General features: G+C 44.3%; 1 protein-coding gene across 1 annotated transcript in view; it reads right to left on the bottom strand.

The window, feature by feature from the left end:
- Window positions 1-711: 711 nt before the first annotated feature.
- The window catches only part of PACRG (parkin coregulated), a 567,891-nt gene continuing 549,162 nt past the window's right edge, over window positions 712-19,440 (bottom strand). The window contains exon 5 of the mRNA XM_003933784.4: window positions 712-1,385. Coding sequence (XP_003933833.1) covers window positions 1,225-1,385 — 161 coding nt within the window. The 3' untranslated portion in view covers window positions 712-1,224. The remainder of the gene's footprint in view (window positions 1,386-19,440) is intronic.

The following is a 19,440-nucleotide window of genomic DNA, read 5'->3' on the forward strand; positions in this document are numbered from 1 at the left end:
TGCAACCTCTGCCTCCTGGGTTCAAGAGATCCTCTTGTCTCAGCCTCTTGAGTAGTTGGGATTATAGGTGCCCACCACCGTGCACAGCTTTTTTTTTTTTTTTTTAAATTTTTAGTAGAGACGGGGTTTCACCATGTTGGCCAGGATGGTCTCCATCTCTTGACCTCATGATCCGCCCACCTCGGCCTCCCAAAGTGCTGGGATTACAGGAGTGAGCCACCATGCCTGGCCTTTTGTCTTTCCTTTTTGGTCTCAATAAAATCCCCAAATAGGGCTATCAGACCCACTGCGTGGTGCTACGAGAAGTCATCCAACCAGTGAGAGGAAGCAAAGAAGAAGAGCTGCCAAGGAAAAATTCTGATCTGTTTCAAGGGGCAATCATTAAGATACATAGAAGTCATTTTCAAAAATAATTAAAAGCCCTAAACAGACTGCTGGATAACATTTTGTCAATAACCCACCAGGTCCTGAGAGGCAGTATGCCATACGATGGAGAGACGAGGATTCAAGCTAGCTTTTGTTTTTGTTTTAAACATGTTTGCAAAGCGACGTTTCACACGTAACCTTGACCCTGTCCCCTCCCCAGTCTTCCCCTACCTGCACCCAAATGTAAACGGAAAAGCTCCTGAAGCCCAGATCACTAGTAGGCTAGAAGCATTAATTACAATTGTAGCCCAGGTTATAACGGGCTGCAAAAATTTCCTGCTGTAATTGGAATACAGATTCAACAGTTTTATTGAATGTCAAAGCACATTATTCCACACAGCTGCTAGAGAAGCACTGCTGAACTGATGCTTTTCTTCCATGACAAACACCTATTAAGCAGTCAGCATAAACTCTTCCCTTACGAACTCTGACATCACCCTCAGGGCAGGCACATACAGAACAGCAATTGCTGAATTGCGTATGAAAATCATAGTTTATTGTCTATACAACTGAAGGTTTAACTCGGACTCCTGCTTCTGTCGGAGCTGTATAAAGAAGCAATTCTTCTCATAGAACAAATAAGCACAGTACACTATTGTAATCGAAGAAACAGGCACTATTTATGTATTGGAAAGCCTTGCTCTCAATAGGGCTAACAGTCCAATGGCCCATAAGCCACTATTTTAGCAGCTGTAGAAAAGAAAGCTGTGGAAGTCACAAGGAATGAGATGCTAAAAGCAGCAGAGACAGAGGATCCCAACACCAATGGGCGGCGTCGAGTCCCAGCTGCTGCCACTGTTAGTTCAGCAGGCATGACTCGTAGGTTGGGATCACGTACTTAATGTTGATAAAGGCATTTTCTCCTCCGTAGCGCTCGAAAGCCTCCAGCGTCTCCTGGATCAAGTCGCCAACGTTCTCCCTCTTCTGCTGGCTGTAGTCAATGCCGTCTCCCGAGTTCACTGGTGCGCGCAAACACACAAAGAAGCCAGTTATTTCTCTGCAATTTCCCGAAAAGTCCTACACAGTCTAGGCAATTTAGCTGAATGCTTATTAGGAGACACAAACATGCAGCATTTTAACATGATTTTGTGGAGTTTTAAAAGCAGACAACTATACAAAAACACCAAGTCCCAGATTGGAGCTGGTGAAAAATAATCTAAAATAAAGGAAGAACAGTAAACAAAAGCGAGTGAATCACAGTTACAAGACAGATGACGAGTTAGAGACTCTCTCTCTTGATTTATTATATACAGAGTGTTCTCTTGGGCCTTGAGTTTTCCACCCTCACAGCACGGCGTATTTAGAAGGAACGATCTGTTGTGAGATCAGGCTGTTTGCTCGTCCGATTTAAAATGGCTCTGCTTTGGAATGTGGCTGAGCCCAACCCTGCATCTCTGCTGCTTTTGGATACATGGCAAACTCTTTCTCCCGGGTCCCAGTGATCCAAGTGCTCAGTTCCCTGAAATCATGTGACTCATTCCAGGTGGGACAGGAGGAAGCACTTCTCCTGCCCTGGCTGCTCCCAAGTGACCACTCTGTGCTGGGGTGACAGCTAGTTGTCGGTCAGGGCTTTGCAGGGAGTTAGTGCCACTGCTAGTTTCGGAGTCACCACGTCTAGGGAGGCAGAGTCTGGAAGTGACCACTTCAGCTGCCTCTCAGGTGGCACGAGGGAAGCAATTCTTACGGTGGCCTTCCAAGGCCAGAGTCCTACGGCCGAGAGCCTCCACTCTAGACCACAAACTCAATCTCAAATCACTTAGGAAAGAGATATGCAATTGCACTCAAGCTGGAGTACTACCAAGGGTGACGGAGCCTGCCAGAAATGGGGCCCTTAGCTTCGATTCTGCGCGTACACATTCCACATTCTTTTCTTTTCTTTTCTCTCTTTTTTAAAACTCTTATCTGGAAATCCAGGAGAAATGGCAAAATGGCAATAACAGTACTTCAGATTCTTTACTTATCCCTATGATATTTATGTATTTATTTAACTTTTATTTTAAGTTCAGGGGTACAAATGCAGGTTTGTTACAGAGGTAAACTTGTGCCATGGGGGTTTCTTGTACAGATCATTTCATCACCCCAATATTAAGCTAGTGTATCCCTATAATATTTATGTGAAAGTGAGAGCCGCCATCCTGACTGGACTTAAAATACTGTCAACTGGAATAACATTCTTCGTAAACTGTAAGGAAAGCATTATACTTAAGATCGCCCAATTCTCTCTTGCACCAATGAGTTGCAGAATGTTGGAGCATAAAGGGGGTTGGACTATTTAAAGAATTTGGGCAGAAAGTCAGATTCAAAAAAAAATCTGGACACTTCAGCTTTTAGAAAAGTAGGCATTGGTGAAGAGGAAAGAGAGAGTTGAGAAATAACACAGCTACCAGGGGAGCTTTTCCTCGCTAGAAGGTAGGACGAAGGAAACAGAACAAGAAGAAAAGGAGACATGGAGTGACAAAGGAAGAAGAGGGGTGAGCAGAAAGGAGAAAGCAAGATTCCAGCAGACTGATCGTCCGCGCGTTTTCTAACGACAGTCATCACATGCTCTGCTGCAGCCCACTCCCAGACTTCGGAGGCCTCCAGCGACATTTCCTCTCCCAGGAAGCAAGTCATGAGTGCACCCTGCCTTATCGATGGTGGGAGGAGAGTGCACGAGGCAGGCTGGGAGGACCCAGGAAGGTGGCAGCTCAGGCCCAGACGGTGCCTCGGGGCCAGGGACCTTCAGTGCAACTTGAGAAAGTGCATTTCTCTAGAGAAAGGATTCTATTTATTTATATTTCAAGTGTAGACACACAATATTTATCTTGTTCGAATGTGAAAATAATAGAGGGAAAAATGGTGTTTCCAACCTTTTATCCTTCCTTAGTTATTTAAGACATTTAAAAAAGATTTAGTAATGGTTCAGACCAGAATAAATATAACAATTACAGTCCTACACAGCATAGATATGCAGTTCTTCTGCTTGATTTTTCCAGAAACTTATTAGAGAACTATCACTGTCTTCAGTGATATACATAAAATAAATTGCTATCCTTATTCGTTTCTTGTGGCGAGGGTAAAGGCAGGCAGATATCTTACTAATTTTCAGAAAAAGAAACAAATTTCCAGTCACACAACTGTAGCACGTCATTTATTCATAATAAATGAGCCTAAAATGGTTTACAAAGCCATTGCGATTAGGTGGGTTTTTCCTTCGTCATCGGACCTGTCTTTGTGCTGTCACAGGGAAAGCTGGATTAAAATTGATTCAAAGTTTTATCATACCACATATTCAAATATATGGAACAAAATCGTATGCATATATGAATGGCCGAGAGAAACAGAGGGGAAACCCAGTAGGACGAAGGCCCAGAGGGTGCGTCGGGGCCAGGGACCTTCGGTGCAACTTGAAAAAGTGCATTTATATGTAAAAGTGTATTATATGTATATATGAATGACAGAGAGAAACAGAGAGAGAGAGAGAGGCCGGATACAGTGAGTCATGCCTGTAATCCCAGTACTTTGGGAGGCTGAGACGGGAGGATTGTTTGAGACCAGGAGTTTGAGATCAGTCTGAGCAACACAAGACCCCATCTCTATAAAAGAAATTTAAAAATTAGCTGGGTATGGTGGTATGGGCCTGTAGTCTCAGCTACTCGAGAGGCTGAGGCGGGAGGATCACTTGAACCCAGGTGGTTGAGGCTGCAGTGAGCCTTGATCGTGCCACTGTACTCCAGCCTGGGTGAAGAGTGAGACTGTTTCAAACAAACAAACAGACAGACAAAACAAAAATAATATACCAGATAAACAAGGGATAAGATTTTTAAACCGAAGAGTTCTTGTTCTATTGTTTTTGAGCAAATCAATCATACGATTTCTTTAAAAACAAACATGTAAACGAACATACATTTGAGGTCCATCGGCTTTTCTGTTATTGATTGATTGATTGATTGATTGATTGAGACAGGGCCTCACTCTGTCACCCAGGCTGGAGTGCAGTGGCACAGTCTCGGCTCACTGCAACCTCTGCCTCCCAGGTTCAAGCGATTCTCCTGCCTCAGCCTCCCAAGTAGCTGGGATTACAGGCACACACCACCACACCTGGCTAATTTTTGTATGTTTTAGTATAGACGGGGTTTCACCATGTTGGCCAGGCTGGTCTTGAACTCCTGACCTTGTGATCCACCCACCTCGGCCTCCTAAAGTGCTGGGATGTAATCCCAAGCGTGAGCAACCCTGCCCAGCCTTCTGTTTTCCTTTCGTAAGATTGCCTCTGTGCTCTGAGGAGTGAGCGGTGCAGGCAGAATGGCTGCCCGGGGGAGGGGAAGCCCCGGGACGCTGCGGGGAGCCTCCCACCGAGGGCTTGAGCTGGATTGAGAGGGGAGGAGGAGGCGTTGATGTTTGTTACAGGTGTAAAGAAAAGATGTGAAGGAAGGAGATAGGCAGGATGAAAAGCAAGGGGATTCAGACTGAGGCCCTGGAGGGAGAGCCCTGCGCAGCAGCGGAGAACGCGCTGTTTAGGAAGAGCTTCAGCTTCCCAGGGTGCCACCCGAAGCAGGGACGACTGTCCCCTCAGAGGCCGGCTCATCTTTGTGTGCCTCTTCCCCCCAGATTCGAGCTGAGAAACTCCTCCGAGGCATGAAAGAGGTGGGCCTAGGGAGAAGGTGGCGTGGGCTGTGTTTGCGCCCAAACCCCTGGAGGACAGAGAGAAAAAGACAGTTGTGATGACGCTGAGTTGCAGCGGCTGTAATCAAGTTTCTTGTGGACGAAGATACATACGTTAGTCACTCACAAATGGTGCCTTTGTTGGCGTATTAGTCAGAAGGTCAAGAACTGAATAGAACAGGGACAGTATTTTCCTGAAGGAGGCAAAGGGCTGGAAGGTCTGCACACAATGGAAAGCTTAAGGCACCTGCTTTTCCACTGCCCCGGAAGGCAGCGATGACAAGCGGCACTTTATCTCATGTTCTCACTTTTTAAAAAATATTTGCCCGTAGGAGTAAGTTAACTATGTAGCTATTTTGTTCTTCTACAGTGTACAACCTCAAATGATAAAAGAACAAAACACAATAGAGTTGCTTATTCAAAAAGTGAGTTGGAGTTGGAATCTTTTGTGGTTGCAGAAGGCATATCATTGGGGTAGAAAACGACCAGAAAAGGAGCACTGCCCTTACTTTCCATGCTGAGACGATGGCCTTGCACGATTTAGGGTCAAACTACGTTGAGAAGCAGGTGCGTCCTTGAGGTCTCCATTTCAAACCTGCTATAGTGTCAGTTTTTTGAGAGCCTGACGTTGAGGTGATTAGTTTGAACTCACCATTTTAAATACACGTGATACGGTTGAAAAATATGTTTGTGAGAATAGGATATTAAAAAAAATAATAAACCCCAAACAGTTATTTACAATTGTCAATTCTGAATTTGGAAAATGACATTTCAATTTAGAAAGCAAGGAATGGGTTTTATATCCGGCAGCTAGAAAATATACATGGATGATGGAAAAGGTATGTTTTATTTATAATCAAACAAACAGGATGAAAGCAGTGGTTTAAGCCAGATTTGGTGCTTCTGGAAGGGGGACATGCAGGCAGCTTAGAAAGGATGGATCTAATTTCTGTTCTTGGTGAGTGCTATACGCATGCGACCTACTGCCTGAAAGTTGTTCTTGGTTAAGATTTATTTTCAGTGCAATCATTCCTCTGAATATTGATGTTTTTGGTCATGCAAGCAATTTGTTTAAGCATGAATGATACACACACCCATTTTTCTATCTAAACCTCCTTAAACTGTCCCCATTGGATGCTTTCTTTTTCTAGATGCCATTTTGTTCAGAACTAGGACACACATGGCTATCCCGGTCTCTGGTCTCTTATCAAGTGATGGCCTCCTCCTGCCGTGAGAACTCAGCTTGGGGCTGTACACCATGTCACCGAGGGCCACCACCATGGGGAGTTGCACCTGACACATTGACATTTCACAGAAATATTCACTACTCCCTGTACACAGACCAGCAAGAGGCTTGGCTCACGTAGGATTCTGATGATGTATCTTCCATTTCAATTCTAGACTGTGTGCAAACTTCATTCTTTCTTTGACTTTCTTTAGTTATGACTAACACAGGAGAAAGGAAAAAATTGAAGGTGAAGGGAGCAAAGCCTTGAAAGGAAGGACAGCTTTGGTGGCCAGAGAGAGGTCATCCCACGTGCCAGGAAGTGTGCTGAGGCCTTGCTCCTCTGTCCTGAGGAACACCGTTGGTCATGGCAGCAACTGCAGCTCCCTCCCAGACTGTCCTCTCTGTAGACTAAGCATCTACTCCACACTATAGGGCACTGTGACACAAAAAAGACCCTTGCCTTCTGGGAAGCTTGCCATCTGGCCGAGGAGACCTAATTAGCCATGCTTCCTATAGAATGCAGGTTGCTTTCTCCTCCACAGAAGTAAGTCTGTGCCCACGCACCCCACTCCTTCCAGAGCCTCCACATGCCGTGTGCCTCCCGGGGCGCTGTGCTTGCCTCTGGCCCTGTGTCTTGAGAGAACTCTGCAGTGTTTGTTGTAGTCAGACACTCGCGGATCCTAGAGACATGGAAAGCAGGAGGACAATGGGTGACAGCCACCACGAGGCTCAACGAGAATTTAACGCAAATTTGGATTTTTCTCACTCTTAACGCTTTTGGGGCAACACTCTTAAATGGTGAATACATAGCCATTATATGAACAGTCACACGCAAAGGAGTTATTTGGAAATGAAAGGCTTATTGAAGGCGCTGGAAAAATAAAACAAATACATGCTTCCTTCAGACTGCTCACTCAACATGCCTGAAGTGCTGTTCATTTGATACCAAACAGATGAAGTCATTTATGGACTTTATCTATACTTTTTTTTGTAAAGACTAAGAAAATGCTAAACAGGCACGATTTCAGGAAGGAAGCTCTTCTGGTAATTTTGAGAACGTCCTAGCTGAAGTGGCAGGGGCACACTCTCAAAGGAACAGCAAGACCACACCAGGGACGGCAGAGTTGTTGGGCCCACGGGAGGAGGGTCCCGGCCCCACACACTGTCCTGCCTGAGATGGCTGAAGAGCTGGAGGCTCTCAGAAGGCAGTGGGCCATACATTCTCCAAGGAAACACTAACTTGGGAAACTCCATTAAAATCCACCTGAGTGAATCAGGAAATGGTTAAGCGGTGACTGAGGGAATGATAAAACTATCATCAGCAATCTTTCCTCACACGAAATACCTGCTTTCGGAAGCCTGAATTTTATGATGCATCTCGCCATGCTCAGTAACAAAAATGGTTTGTGTTACCTCCTAGGCACCCAATAGCTACACTAGAGATGACTGTAGAAATCAGCAGCTCTCTCAGACAAATCCACGATGAGTACCTTGATAGAACAACGTTCACCTTAGCAGCAGGCAGCACGAGACATTGACTCAGGCAAGCTGACTCTCTCCGCACACCCAAGGCTGAATGGCAGCCATAAAACCAAGGCTCTGAAATAAATAGCTGTGGAGGCATCGTGGTTCAGCTGCACTGCCACTGGTCTAGGCTGTTCTCTGGCCGTTGGTGTGTGGAGCATTTGCTGTCTGGAGTAGCCACTCTGCATACATGGCACTTGAATGTGAACCCAGGCCAATCGAAGCTCTTTCAGTAGCCAGCCCCCATTGGATTCAGCACCCAGCATCCATCAGAATCAAGCTGACTGCAGAAATCGCCTTGCCACGTATTCCCCACTGGGGCCAGGTCATCTCGCTCAAGCAACACTGAGTGGAATTTTTAAAAAATGCTGGCAGAAGAAATCAAGTAGTTTCTTTCTGGACCAGAAAAGGCATATTTTTGATTCTCAAATGCTGAGCTAAAATAATTCAAGAGCTTTAACGCCCAAGTGAAAGGATTGTCACGTGTTAAGACCTGTAACCTTTGATGTCATCAGTCACAGCGAAAGCTGCCTTTCTTCTGATTGGGTTGCAGTGATGTCATCCACTGTGGGGAGAGAGAACTCGAGCCCTGGGGCCTGGCTCAGGTCTTGGCAGGTATGTGCAGGTGGAACCTACTGGATATATTATTATCATGTTTCTTGATGATGCTAAGCCAGCACAGATTTTCTGTTGGATGATTGTGAATAAATTTTCCTTTTGTTGTTGTTGTTGTTGTTTTTTGGAGATGGAGTTTCACTCTGTCACACAGGCTGGAGTGTAGTGGTGCAATCTTGGCTCACTGTAGCCTCTGCCTCCCAGATTCAAGTGATTCTCCTGCCTCAGCCTCCCAAGTAGCTGGGATTACAGATGTGCCACGATGCCCAGCTAATTTTTGTATTTTTAGTAGAGATGTGGTTTTGCCATGTTGACCAGGCTGGTCTTGGACTCCTGGCCTCAAGTGATCTGCCCGCCTTGGCCTCCCAAAGTGCTGGGATTACAGGCATGAATCACCACGCCTGGCCAAATTTTCTCTTTGTGTTTCTTGGATTTAGCAGTTAAAAGATGGAGATGACCAGAACACTAACTTCCTATGTGTATTTACTGTTGTTTAAAGCAGAGATGTCGATTTTAGTGAAATAAAACTAAAAATTTTCAAAAGAAATTTACTCAACAGGTATCTTATTACTAAAGTAAAGAAGATGTCATTAAAAATAACTCATAATATTATGAGTTTAGAAATGGTTGCTTTTGAGTTTTTTATTTTTTTAAAATTTGAGACAGAGTCTCTCTCTGTTGCCAGGCTGAAGTGCAGTGGTGCGATCTCAGCTCACCGCAACCTCCGACCCCCTGGTTCAAGTGATTCTCCTACCTTAGCCTCCTGAGTAGCTGGGATTAAAGGTGCCTGCCACGACATCCAGCTAATTTTTTTTTTTTTGTATGTTTAGTAGAGACAGGGTTTTACCATGTTGGCCAGGATGATCTCGATCTCCTGACTTCATGATCTACCCATCTTGGCCTCCCAAAGTGCTGGGATTATAGGTGTGAGCCACTGTGCCTGGCCTTTGAATTTTTTAAAAATATGAATGAAGAAAAGAGAAAAGGAAGGCTACAGATATATTTTATCTTTTAAGATATTTATAGTTTCAATACCTGGATTAAATTGTCACCATTTGTTTTACCAGAAATGTGTTTGTTTGAGATTAGCTTGGACTGAATTTACTATATACAAATAGCTTTACCTGTTTTAGAATAAGAGTCTTCTCCCATAAAGTTTGGATAACTACAGGGAAACAGCTATGAATTCCAATCTGGTCTTTTCTGGAGGCGAAGGACTGAGAAAGAAAAGAAAGAGGCGGGGGAAACCTAGGACGATATTCTTTTTTTTTTTTTTTTTTTGACAATGAGTAAGAGAAGAGCCTTTTGGGGAGAAGCTGTGAGGTTATCTGCTATTAGAATCCTAAAGAAATGCTTCTTTCACTCTCTCTCTCTCTCTTTTTTTTTTTTTTAGCTTTGCTATGTTACTTTGAGGGGACACATCTTTTCTCCCCCTTAACCATAATGTGTGTTGCCCCGTTTGGAATCCTGGGCGTTTCTGCGTCGGGGCCACGCTTAGCCACTGCTTCCTTGGCTGACTTCATGTCCTCTTGGAAACTGAAAGTTCTCACATTCCCTTAAATATGACCTCACAATGGATATTCCAAAGTCTTGGTTCATGGGTCTATGAATCAAAGTTGCAATAGTTTTTCAACCAAAACCTACAATGGCCACAGCATCTGGCATGCTAGAGATGCCCAGGGGCTTAACCACTTCAAATCTTCTCAGATCTTATTGACATTAATGAAATTCACAAGATTTCTTTCCTCTGAAGATAAAAGCTTTGAAGCAGGCCCTGGATTCCCAGCTGGATGTCTCGTTCTCTTTCTCTCTTCTTGACACCGAAGCTGGGTGACTAAAGCACTAGGCTACTAAGCCATCCTATATCCAAAAGCTCAAGGAAACGTTTTCATCTTCTGAATGGGGTCATTGGTCACTTGAAGATATCATGAATCTTGGACGAACAGTCAATCAATATCTAAATTTCCCTCAGATAGACAATGACAATTTCTAAACAACTGTTGTTGTCCAACTGCAAAGTAGATTCATTTCTCTGTGAAATGTACAACAACAATTGGATCATACTGATACAGTGAAAAGAATACTGGACTTCAAGGCAAATAGCCTGAGATATAATTTTCAATGACTTAGTGGCCACAAGGTTCAACAACTCCCTAGCTATTTAACTATGGGCAGGTTATTTAATTTTTCTGAACCTGAGTTACTACCTCTGAATAAAGACTGGGATGGTCTCTGGTTCCTATTCATCTAACATTCCTTCTTATGATATCACAACATAACTTTGGAATAAGCATTTAGAAATGACAGTTATTCAATGGATGCCCATATTTCAACAGAAAAGATCATCACAGAGCAACTATGTAATTCTTCAAAGTACGTCACAAACCTCATAAGCTTCAAAATCAGGTGTCAAGTTGTAAGAAAACCTGAAAAGATCAAATGTTTATGTAATGAATGCTAGTTAAGAAAGGGCACATTGTGTGAAACTCATGTTTTTTATTGACACCTTACATCAAATGCTATTACATTCTGCTATTTCAGTAAGTCTCTATGGCTTTTAAAGACCAAGTATATGGCTTAATTTCTTTTTTACATACCAATTGACAATGATTTGGTCAAGACTGCAAAAAGGCAAGCTAGGGTCTTCTCTGATTAATGACTATTTTGATCTGAAAGTTATTCTGAGAAAAATAGATGGGTCCATCAGTGTATCCCTCTACTGGATAATTATAACAATAGATTCAGTCATCATTGAGTTAAGCTGAATTCAATCTTGTGAAGTAAAAGTTCATCTTTTTTCTTATTGGCCAACGTGATTCAATGAACAATTGCTTCAAAAAAGGAACAGAGGGTTAAGTCCAGCTGTCTGTGTTAGATCTGTTTCCCACTGCCTTATCTCATATTAGTAATAATAACAACAACAAAATAATGTCATTGACAAAGATTAGGTCATTTAAAACTAAGAATAGCCCTATGAGCTAAATGCTATTATTAGTCCGCTTCACGGGGGAGAAAATTGAGGGTTTGAGAGGTGAGAAAACTTAGTGAAATGATGTAAGCCGTAAGTGATGCTGGGATCCTGAAAAAGAGAAATCAAAGTAAGAATCTACTGAAGTACAAGACGTGATGGTGGGAAGGTTCAGAAAGAGAGGTCCAAGCATCACATGTCATCACAGCGAGAGCAGGAGGTAGCAGAGCATTTGCTCCCTAAAGAAGAACTTTAGCCCCGAATCATCAGCAGAGAGGTTCCAGGTGAGGAAGTGATGGGAGATACCATAGCTGCTGCAACCACCTGGGTAGTGCTTCCTAGGGCAGCCGACTGCTCATCATGGCCTCATTTTTTATGATATAGACTATTACGCTATCTTTACTTCATTACAGGTCCTTAAGATAATATCATTCACAGAGATACAGGCAGGATGACAAACATCAAGGCTGATTGATTTCAAGGACTTTTCTTTCAGTGCCATAAACACATGGTCAGTATGGGGAAAGTCTAGGATCAATTTCACATTTCATCCCCCCATTTTTATGGGCTTTTATTATGATTTATTTTTAGTCTGGTAGATATGAGTTACACAGTGTTCTAGATGAGGAAATTATAAGGCTTTAATTATATAAGATAGATGAACGGGCTGGGCGTGACTGCCCAGGGACATCATTGCTACTTAGTGGACGGATGCCTGGTGTCAGGAATAGGGTGAAAAGGCAAAAAGAAGGAACCTTCCAAGTATCTGAATGGTCTTTCTACAGCCTTAAGAAACAAAACCAAAAAGACACACTGAAGTCACGTATGTTGGGAAAGTTTAGGAATCAAAGTTGAAGGTTCCCATTCTCTATGAAGACTAGGAGAGTGTCTGAATTTCCTTCAGAAAAGGGTTTCTCGCGGTTCTCCGGCAGTCCCTGCTAGAATCAAATGTGTGTGGAGGCTCTCAGATGGCCGCCGGGTAAGTGCTCCTGTGAGGAGCGCAGGCGCCGATGTGGATTCGGAAGGTGAAAGGCTGCCTTCTTCAGCGGCGAGATCTTGGCCCACTGCAACCTCCGCCTCCTGGGTTCCAGCAATTCTCCTGCCTCAGCCTCCCAAGTACCTGGGATTATAGGCACACCACCACGCTCAGCTAATTTTTGTATTTTTAGTAGACAGGGTTTCACCATGTTGACCAGGCTGGTCTTGATCTCTTAATCTCACGATCCACCCGCCTTGGCCTCCCAAAGTGCTGGGATTACAGGCATGAGCCACCGCGCCCAGCCTCAGCCCTCCTTCCTCTGTGCAGGTGCTGCTGGGTGGGGCATGGCAGAGCCAGGCCTCCCACTCCAGTTCCCCCAGATCATAGCTCATAGGATGTTCATCTTTCTATCTTCAAAGACTCCTCTTCCTAATTTACCCTGCAGAACAATTTATCTAGTCATTTTCTTTTCTGGTTAATAACCAGTGTCTCCATGCTCTACAGTGGATCAGATTTAAATCCCGAGTCACCTGGCCCCTGTGTGAGCTCATCTCCCTCTCCCTCATGAAGGCGATCACTTGCTTTCTCCTTCTCAATAGGACCTCCTGCTCCACTCAGGCTGGATTGCTTACTAACCCCACTGTGTGAAACCTTCATCCATGCCTAGAATTCCCCATGAGAATATGCTTCCCTCTTCTTCCTGCTAAGTTCAAGATTACCTTTGTTCAAGGCTAGTGTTGTTACTTCCACTGTGATTTTGACTGCATGTCATTTTTCTCTCTTTGGAATTCCCAGAGCACTCAGCTGTGGCCCCTTTCCCCGCTTATTTGCAGGTTGCTCTGAAACCCCTAATAGGTATTTCCTGTTTACTCAACTCTTTTGCATTCCACCACCTCATGGAAGGAAACGATTATGCTAATTATGTTATAAACCTCTTCGTGGGCCTCAAATTCAAATTGAGCACTTGTAAAATGAATAAATGAAAGTATAAGTCAGTTCCGACTTTGTGGGTTTACTGGGTCCAGATACTGAAATAAGCAAATTTAGTTCAAAATACAAAATATGGTAGGTCTGTTGGCCGCCATTTGCCTAATTCCAAATCTTTGTTTATGATTTACATATCAGTGAGTTGCTTTCCGTGGAAATGGCACTTACATGAATTTGGAAATGTTTGATCAAATGAGTTTTTGATCCATACGTGGAAGGCCTCTACAGCTAGGTAGCTTCATCTACCTGCTTTTCAATGTACTCCTCCATTTAAAGTGGGGTTTACCTGGATCATCAAATCTGAGAAGAAAAATCCTTTTTTTCAAAGTGAAAAATGAGCGTATCGCATTTATTTATTTATTTATTTATTTATTTATTTATTTATTTATTTTGAGACGGAGTCTTGCTCTTGTTGCCCAAGCTGAGTGTGATGGCACAGTCTTGGCTCACTGCAGCCACCGCCTCCCAGGTTCAAGTGATTCTCCTGCCTCAGCCTCCCAAGTAGCTGAGATTACAGGCACCCACCATCACACCTGACTAATTTTTGTATTTTTCTTTTTTTAGTAGAGATGGGGTTTCACCACGTTGACCAGGCTAATCTCGAACTCCTGACCTCAGGTGATCTGCCTGTCTCAGCCTCTCAAAGTGCTGGGATTACAGGCATGAGCCACTGCGCCCGGCCCTATTTACTTTTTTTATTAGCAGCTTTTGCTCCAAAAAGAAGAAAATGTTGGATTTTTATAGCATTTTCATTTAATATCTAAGTTTTGTTTTGTACAGTTTCTTTCATAGCTACATGGTAATTTTCAACCAGCTCTTGAAATAGCAAAATAGATGATTTGGATTGGAAAAGAACTACTGATGCCTGCCCCTAGGAGTGATAAAACCTACTGGAAATAATTGTAACTACCTCTAGACTGGTGCTGAAAACTTTTAAAAATGAGCCAGACTGGCAGTTGCTATCAGAGATTTCCATTTCCAGATAACATTAATGATACCAGATACATCTAACCTGTTTTCAGCTCTGAGTCTTTCCTTCTGTAATGAGGCACAAAAATAAAAATTCATCTCAGATTCCTTCCTTCCTTCCTGCCTTCCCTCCCTCTTTCTCCTCTCTTTCTTTTCTTTTTCTTTCTTTCCATCTTTCTTCTCTCTCTCTCTCTCTCTCTCTCTCTGTCTCTTGCTCGCTCTCTTTCTTTCTTTCTTTCATTTGACAGGGTCTCACTTTGTTGCCCAGGCTGGAGTACAGTGGCACGATCTCAGCTCACTGCAACCTCGGCATCCTGGGCTCAAACAATTCTCCTGCCTCAGCCTCCCAAGTAGCTGAGACCACGCACTACCATGCCCGGTTAATTTTTTTTCTTTTTTGTAGAGATGGGGTTTTGCCATGTTGCCCAGGCTGATCTTGAACTTCCGGACTTAGGTCATCCACCCGCCTTGGCTTCCCAAAGTGCTGGGTTTACAGGTTGGCCACCTCACCTGGCTCATCTCAGATTTCTAATAAATGTTGTCTGCAAAACACATTAAACTATGGGGAAATGCATTTCTACAACGATGAACTCAGAACTCAGAGGTCTTTGCATATCTATCCCAGCGCTCCCCAACATAACAAGGTAAGGCTGTATCACTGCAGATGACTGGGCTGCACAGCAGGGCACGGAGCTACAAAGTACAAGGTTCTTGTACTTCCTGGACCCTTTATCGAGAAAAACAATTAAATGGATAAACTCACCAATCATGCTTATGATAAACACACACACACACACACATTATACCATTTCTGTAGATGGATGTTTCCCTGAATATCTGTAATATATCTTGCTTGCCTGAAGTACCTACTTTTTGAAAATTCTAAAATGAATCGATGGATGCAAAATTTGAATAGATTTCCAAACCATTAGCTGGATATTTTACAGAGTGGGAATATCTCATCAAATGAACTCAATTAATGCAAAAATAAATACATTTAATGAACAAAGCAAAGCAGTCTGCTGGCTGAACTCAGTTGACTGCTCTGAAAGTGACGGAGTTAAATCCGTCAAGCCTTTTACAACTGTCTTAGTTAAAAATAACCCAGAAATATCTTTCCATGCTCTGACTATCAGCCTTTATCAGCTTCTACATTGGTGAGTTAAATGTGGCAAGAGACATCCACTTTGCCCCAAGTGTATTTAATGCAGGACACTGTCTGAAAATGCTGAGCTTGCCTGATGTTTTTACAAATTTTTAAGGATCTAAAGTCCAATCAAAGTTTTGGCTATACCATACCAGATAGATAGAGAGAGAGAGAGAGAGAGAGAGAGAGAGAGAGAGAGAGAGAGAGAGAGAAACAGTATCTAATGTGAGGGGAATTTCAAACATGGCTATTTAACTTGCCACAGTAGCAAAGTTGGATTTGCACAAGAATTGACAATGAAGCTCACTGGAAATGTTGATAGGTGAAATATGCTGACTTTTGATACTTTTGAATAAAGAACGTTTATTTGTCTGAGTTACATTTTTATCTCTTAAAATTCCTGTTCAGTGTACCCGATGCCTTTCCTCTAAATCAGGACATTAAGAGGAGCCGGGACAAAGGCAGCATGGAAATAAACTCACAGGCCCCCGGAGGGGCGGAGGCGGGCTCTTGTTGAGCTCTGCTGGGCTCTCATCTCTCTGAAACAGGCGTGAAAATACCCGTCTGTAAGGACAGGTGCCAGGACAAAAATAAGAGAATATGCATTACATTTTTATTAATTAAAGGGCTGTTGATGATTTTCAACAATGATTACTGCAGCTGCTCTTTTTTCTGTACTGTAGCTCCCAGGTGACAGTAGACTGGCTATTATTTAACTCTCCTCTGGGAGAGGACAGGACATGTAGCCCCACAGAACACCACGGAGTAAGATTTTTTGCTTTATTGTTTAATAAAATGGGTTTACTCTACAAGCTCACAGGGGAGCAACACTTTTAAGGAGCAGCCGCCTCATCCTCAGGCCTGAGAGAGAGCAGGACATTGTGATCTGGACTTACCCTGAGCCTGGAACAGTCATCTTTGGGATGTCCCTTTACTAGTTTTTCTAGTCTAGACTGGTGCCTCGGACCCTGCTCACTTCACTGATTAGGATACTTGGTTGTAGGACTTTGTGAGCAAACAATTTATAGCTAAGCTTACACTTAGTAGTTCTGTTTTCCTTCAGGTATGTAGTTCAGTCTGTTGGTACCTAACCGGATGGGGAGAAGACGGGCTCTTCTTCCGTAAATGGCACCCAGATGTGGCCATCTGCAGGCCGGTGGCTCTTCTTACTTCCTTTTTGTCTCCACAAAGTCCTGATTTTTCTAACTTTAGGAGCACGTTCCCGACTGGCCGGTTCCCTAGATTGCTGGATGACAGTGAGAGGCGCAGCCCGGATAAACCAACAGGAAGCGGCAGCTACGGCCCTACTAAGTTCACGGGAAGAAGCTGATTTTAGTTTTGAATGCACACCTGATATGTGTGCTTCAAGTCACAGAAAGGTCATTCTTTTGTAGTATCCCCACGGGATTTAATATTTGCAAAACAACTTATGTTCATGTTTCCTGATTTTGTGTCTTGCAGGATATCTAATGGCACTTAATTCATGTGTTATAATTCCAACTTATGTCAGACAAATAGCTGAATAGAGAGAGAGAGACTGACTCCTTGCCCATTGCTGGCCATGAGGAGAGTGCCAGGGTAAGCAGGAGATGGTATGAAGCATCGCAGCCTCCTGGCTCACGTCTTACCCTGCGGGAAGAGAGCTGTGGCAGGGCTGTCGGGGAAACTCCCTCCTGTTCTCTAAGGCAGCAAAAATCCCCGCATCTACCACCACCTTCTCTGCATAGATTGCTACATTGGCCTCTGAGCCCAAAGAAACCCTCCTTCCTGGCCAGGCGTGGTGGCTCACGCCTGTAATCCCAGCACTTTGGGAGGCCGAGGTGGGTGGATCATAAGGTCAAGAGATTGAGACCATCCTGGTCAACATGGTGAAACCCCGTCTCTACTAAAAATACAAAAAACTAGCTGGGCATGGTGGCACGTGCCTGTAATCCCAGCTACTCAGGAGGCTGAGGCAGGAGAATTGCCTGAACCCAGGAGGCGGAGAGCTGAGATCGCTTCATTGCACTTCAGCCTGGGCAACAAGAGCGAAACTCTGTCTCAACAACAACAACAACAACAAAAAAAAAAAAAAAAAAAAAAAAAAAGAGAAACCCTCCGTCTCTTTCCAGACTCTTCAGTGCCATGGTCCTAGGCCTGTTGGGATGGGATAGACATCATCGCTCCTGCCCTGGATCAGCCTCCCAAATTTGATGTTGTCTGCAGAGTAGACTCAGAGCCCTGAGCCCTGAGTAAACTAAGGAAAATGTGCTGGCAAGCAGGCTCACTCGCCAAGCTTCCACTAAGTCCAGCGCCTGCCACCTTAGGTCTGGACCATGTAAACCTCCAGAGGTTGATGGAGCCTGGACCAAGGGCTTGCCTGATTTCCTGGCTTCACCCCACTGTCCTTCCAATAGCTCTGTTGTCCTTCACCTGCCTAAGGCCTCCGAATAGGTCATTCTACTTAGTTCTAGCCTCTTGGAAATATCTGTATTGGGAGCTCTGTGCCCACTACACGGTGCTTCCGCAAGACCCTGGACTTGAAGACTTGCCATGTGATGGTGGGTCCTTGGTCTAGGCTGTACGTTTAGTTTTTATAGACACCTGTGGCTCAAAGGAGCAGCTGCAGTTGTGGGACTCTGGGGAGTCAGGGTAGTCCGGTAGCGGAAGTGCTGATGGCTGGCCACCCTCCGGCCTGGAGGCCGCCGATTCCAGCCTCCACTCTCCTCCGCACAGGCAGGCTCTGGCTGCAGGGCAGGGTGGGCAGGTCAGGCTGATGGTTCCTGACCTGCCTGTGGGGGGTGGGAAGGGTCCTCACAGCAACAGCCAGAGCAGCTGCCTTGGTGAAATACAGCTCTCTTCTCTGGCCACAAGCCTGCCCGGTGCTTAGGTCCGTGTCTGTTCGTAAACTGGCTTCCCAGTTGGAGGATAAGAAGAACAAGGCAATGAATCCAAGGGGGGACTCAGGAGCCAGGTTGTAATTTGAACTCAGATGTCATCATCCAGCTTCTGTGATTTCAAGAAGACCAGCTTGTTCTGGAGCTCCAGCAGCTGAGGACAGATTATTGCATGAGAGTGGGGACGTAGGCGAGGGGGCCCGAACTTTGGCAGAGGAGTCAGGTAATACGCAGGGGGACCCACCATCAAATAAAGAGTATTTCAGAGTGAGAAGTCCTAGCAAGGAACGGAAGGAAGGTGATGTGACAGACGGACGCAGGAGCCACTGCAGGCAGGGTGACCCAGAGGGTGTCCCCGGGAAAATTAAATTGAAACTGAGATCTTAGTGTGGAGAAGTCGGCCTGGGAGAAAGAAACGAGCTTGGGAAGGACGTGCAGTGCTGAACAGCAAAGGCAAAGACCTTGAGGCCGGAATGCGTTGTTATCGGAGAGCATGACTTCACCGAGTTATCGCATCCAGGGTTTTCAACATTAATATCTACTATACACAATTACCATTTGTAACGGCCGTTCAATAGCTGCGGAGTGGAAGGAAGCCAGGTTACTCAGCTCTTCTTTTTCTGGTTAGAGACATGAAGTCTACCTCCAGCTTTGCGCAATTTCTGTTAGGGATGCGATCAACATCTTTGTGCATAAAGTCTTTTTCCTTAGTTGGATTATTTCCTTGAAAGAATTCTCAGAAGTGAGGTTACTGCTTCAAAGCATATGAATATGTCGTGGTTGCTGGTACAGGCTGCCACACCGACTGTTCAGAAACGTTAGGCCGATGTATGGTGCTCCGGCAACACGTGCGGGTGCCTGCTTTTCCACAGCGTTGGGTGTTAGAATTGCATAGAAAATGCTACTCTAGTGTTGCTTAGTTTGCATTTTCCTAATTACTAAGGAGGGTTAACATTTTCCCATGTATTGTTTTGTTATGTGGGCTTTTTTCCCCCTTTGTGAGAGTGATTTGTTCTTATCTTTAGCCTCTTTGTCTACTGGGTAGCGGTTTTAAAAGAAACAAAGTCTCATCTGATA

Source organism: Saimiri boliviensis, chromosome 4, assembly GCF_048565385.1.
Source record: "Saimiri boliviensis isolate mSaiBol1 chromosome 4, mSaiBol1.pri, whole genome shotgun sequence".
Lineage (NCBI taxonomy): Eukaryota > Metazoa > Chordata > Mammalia > Primates > Cebidae > Saimiri > Saimiri boliviensis.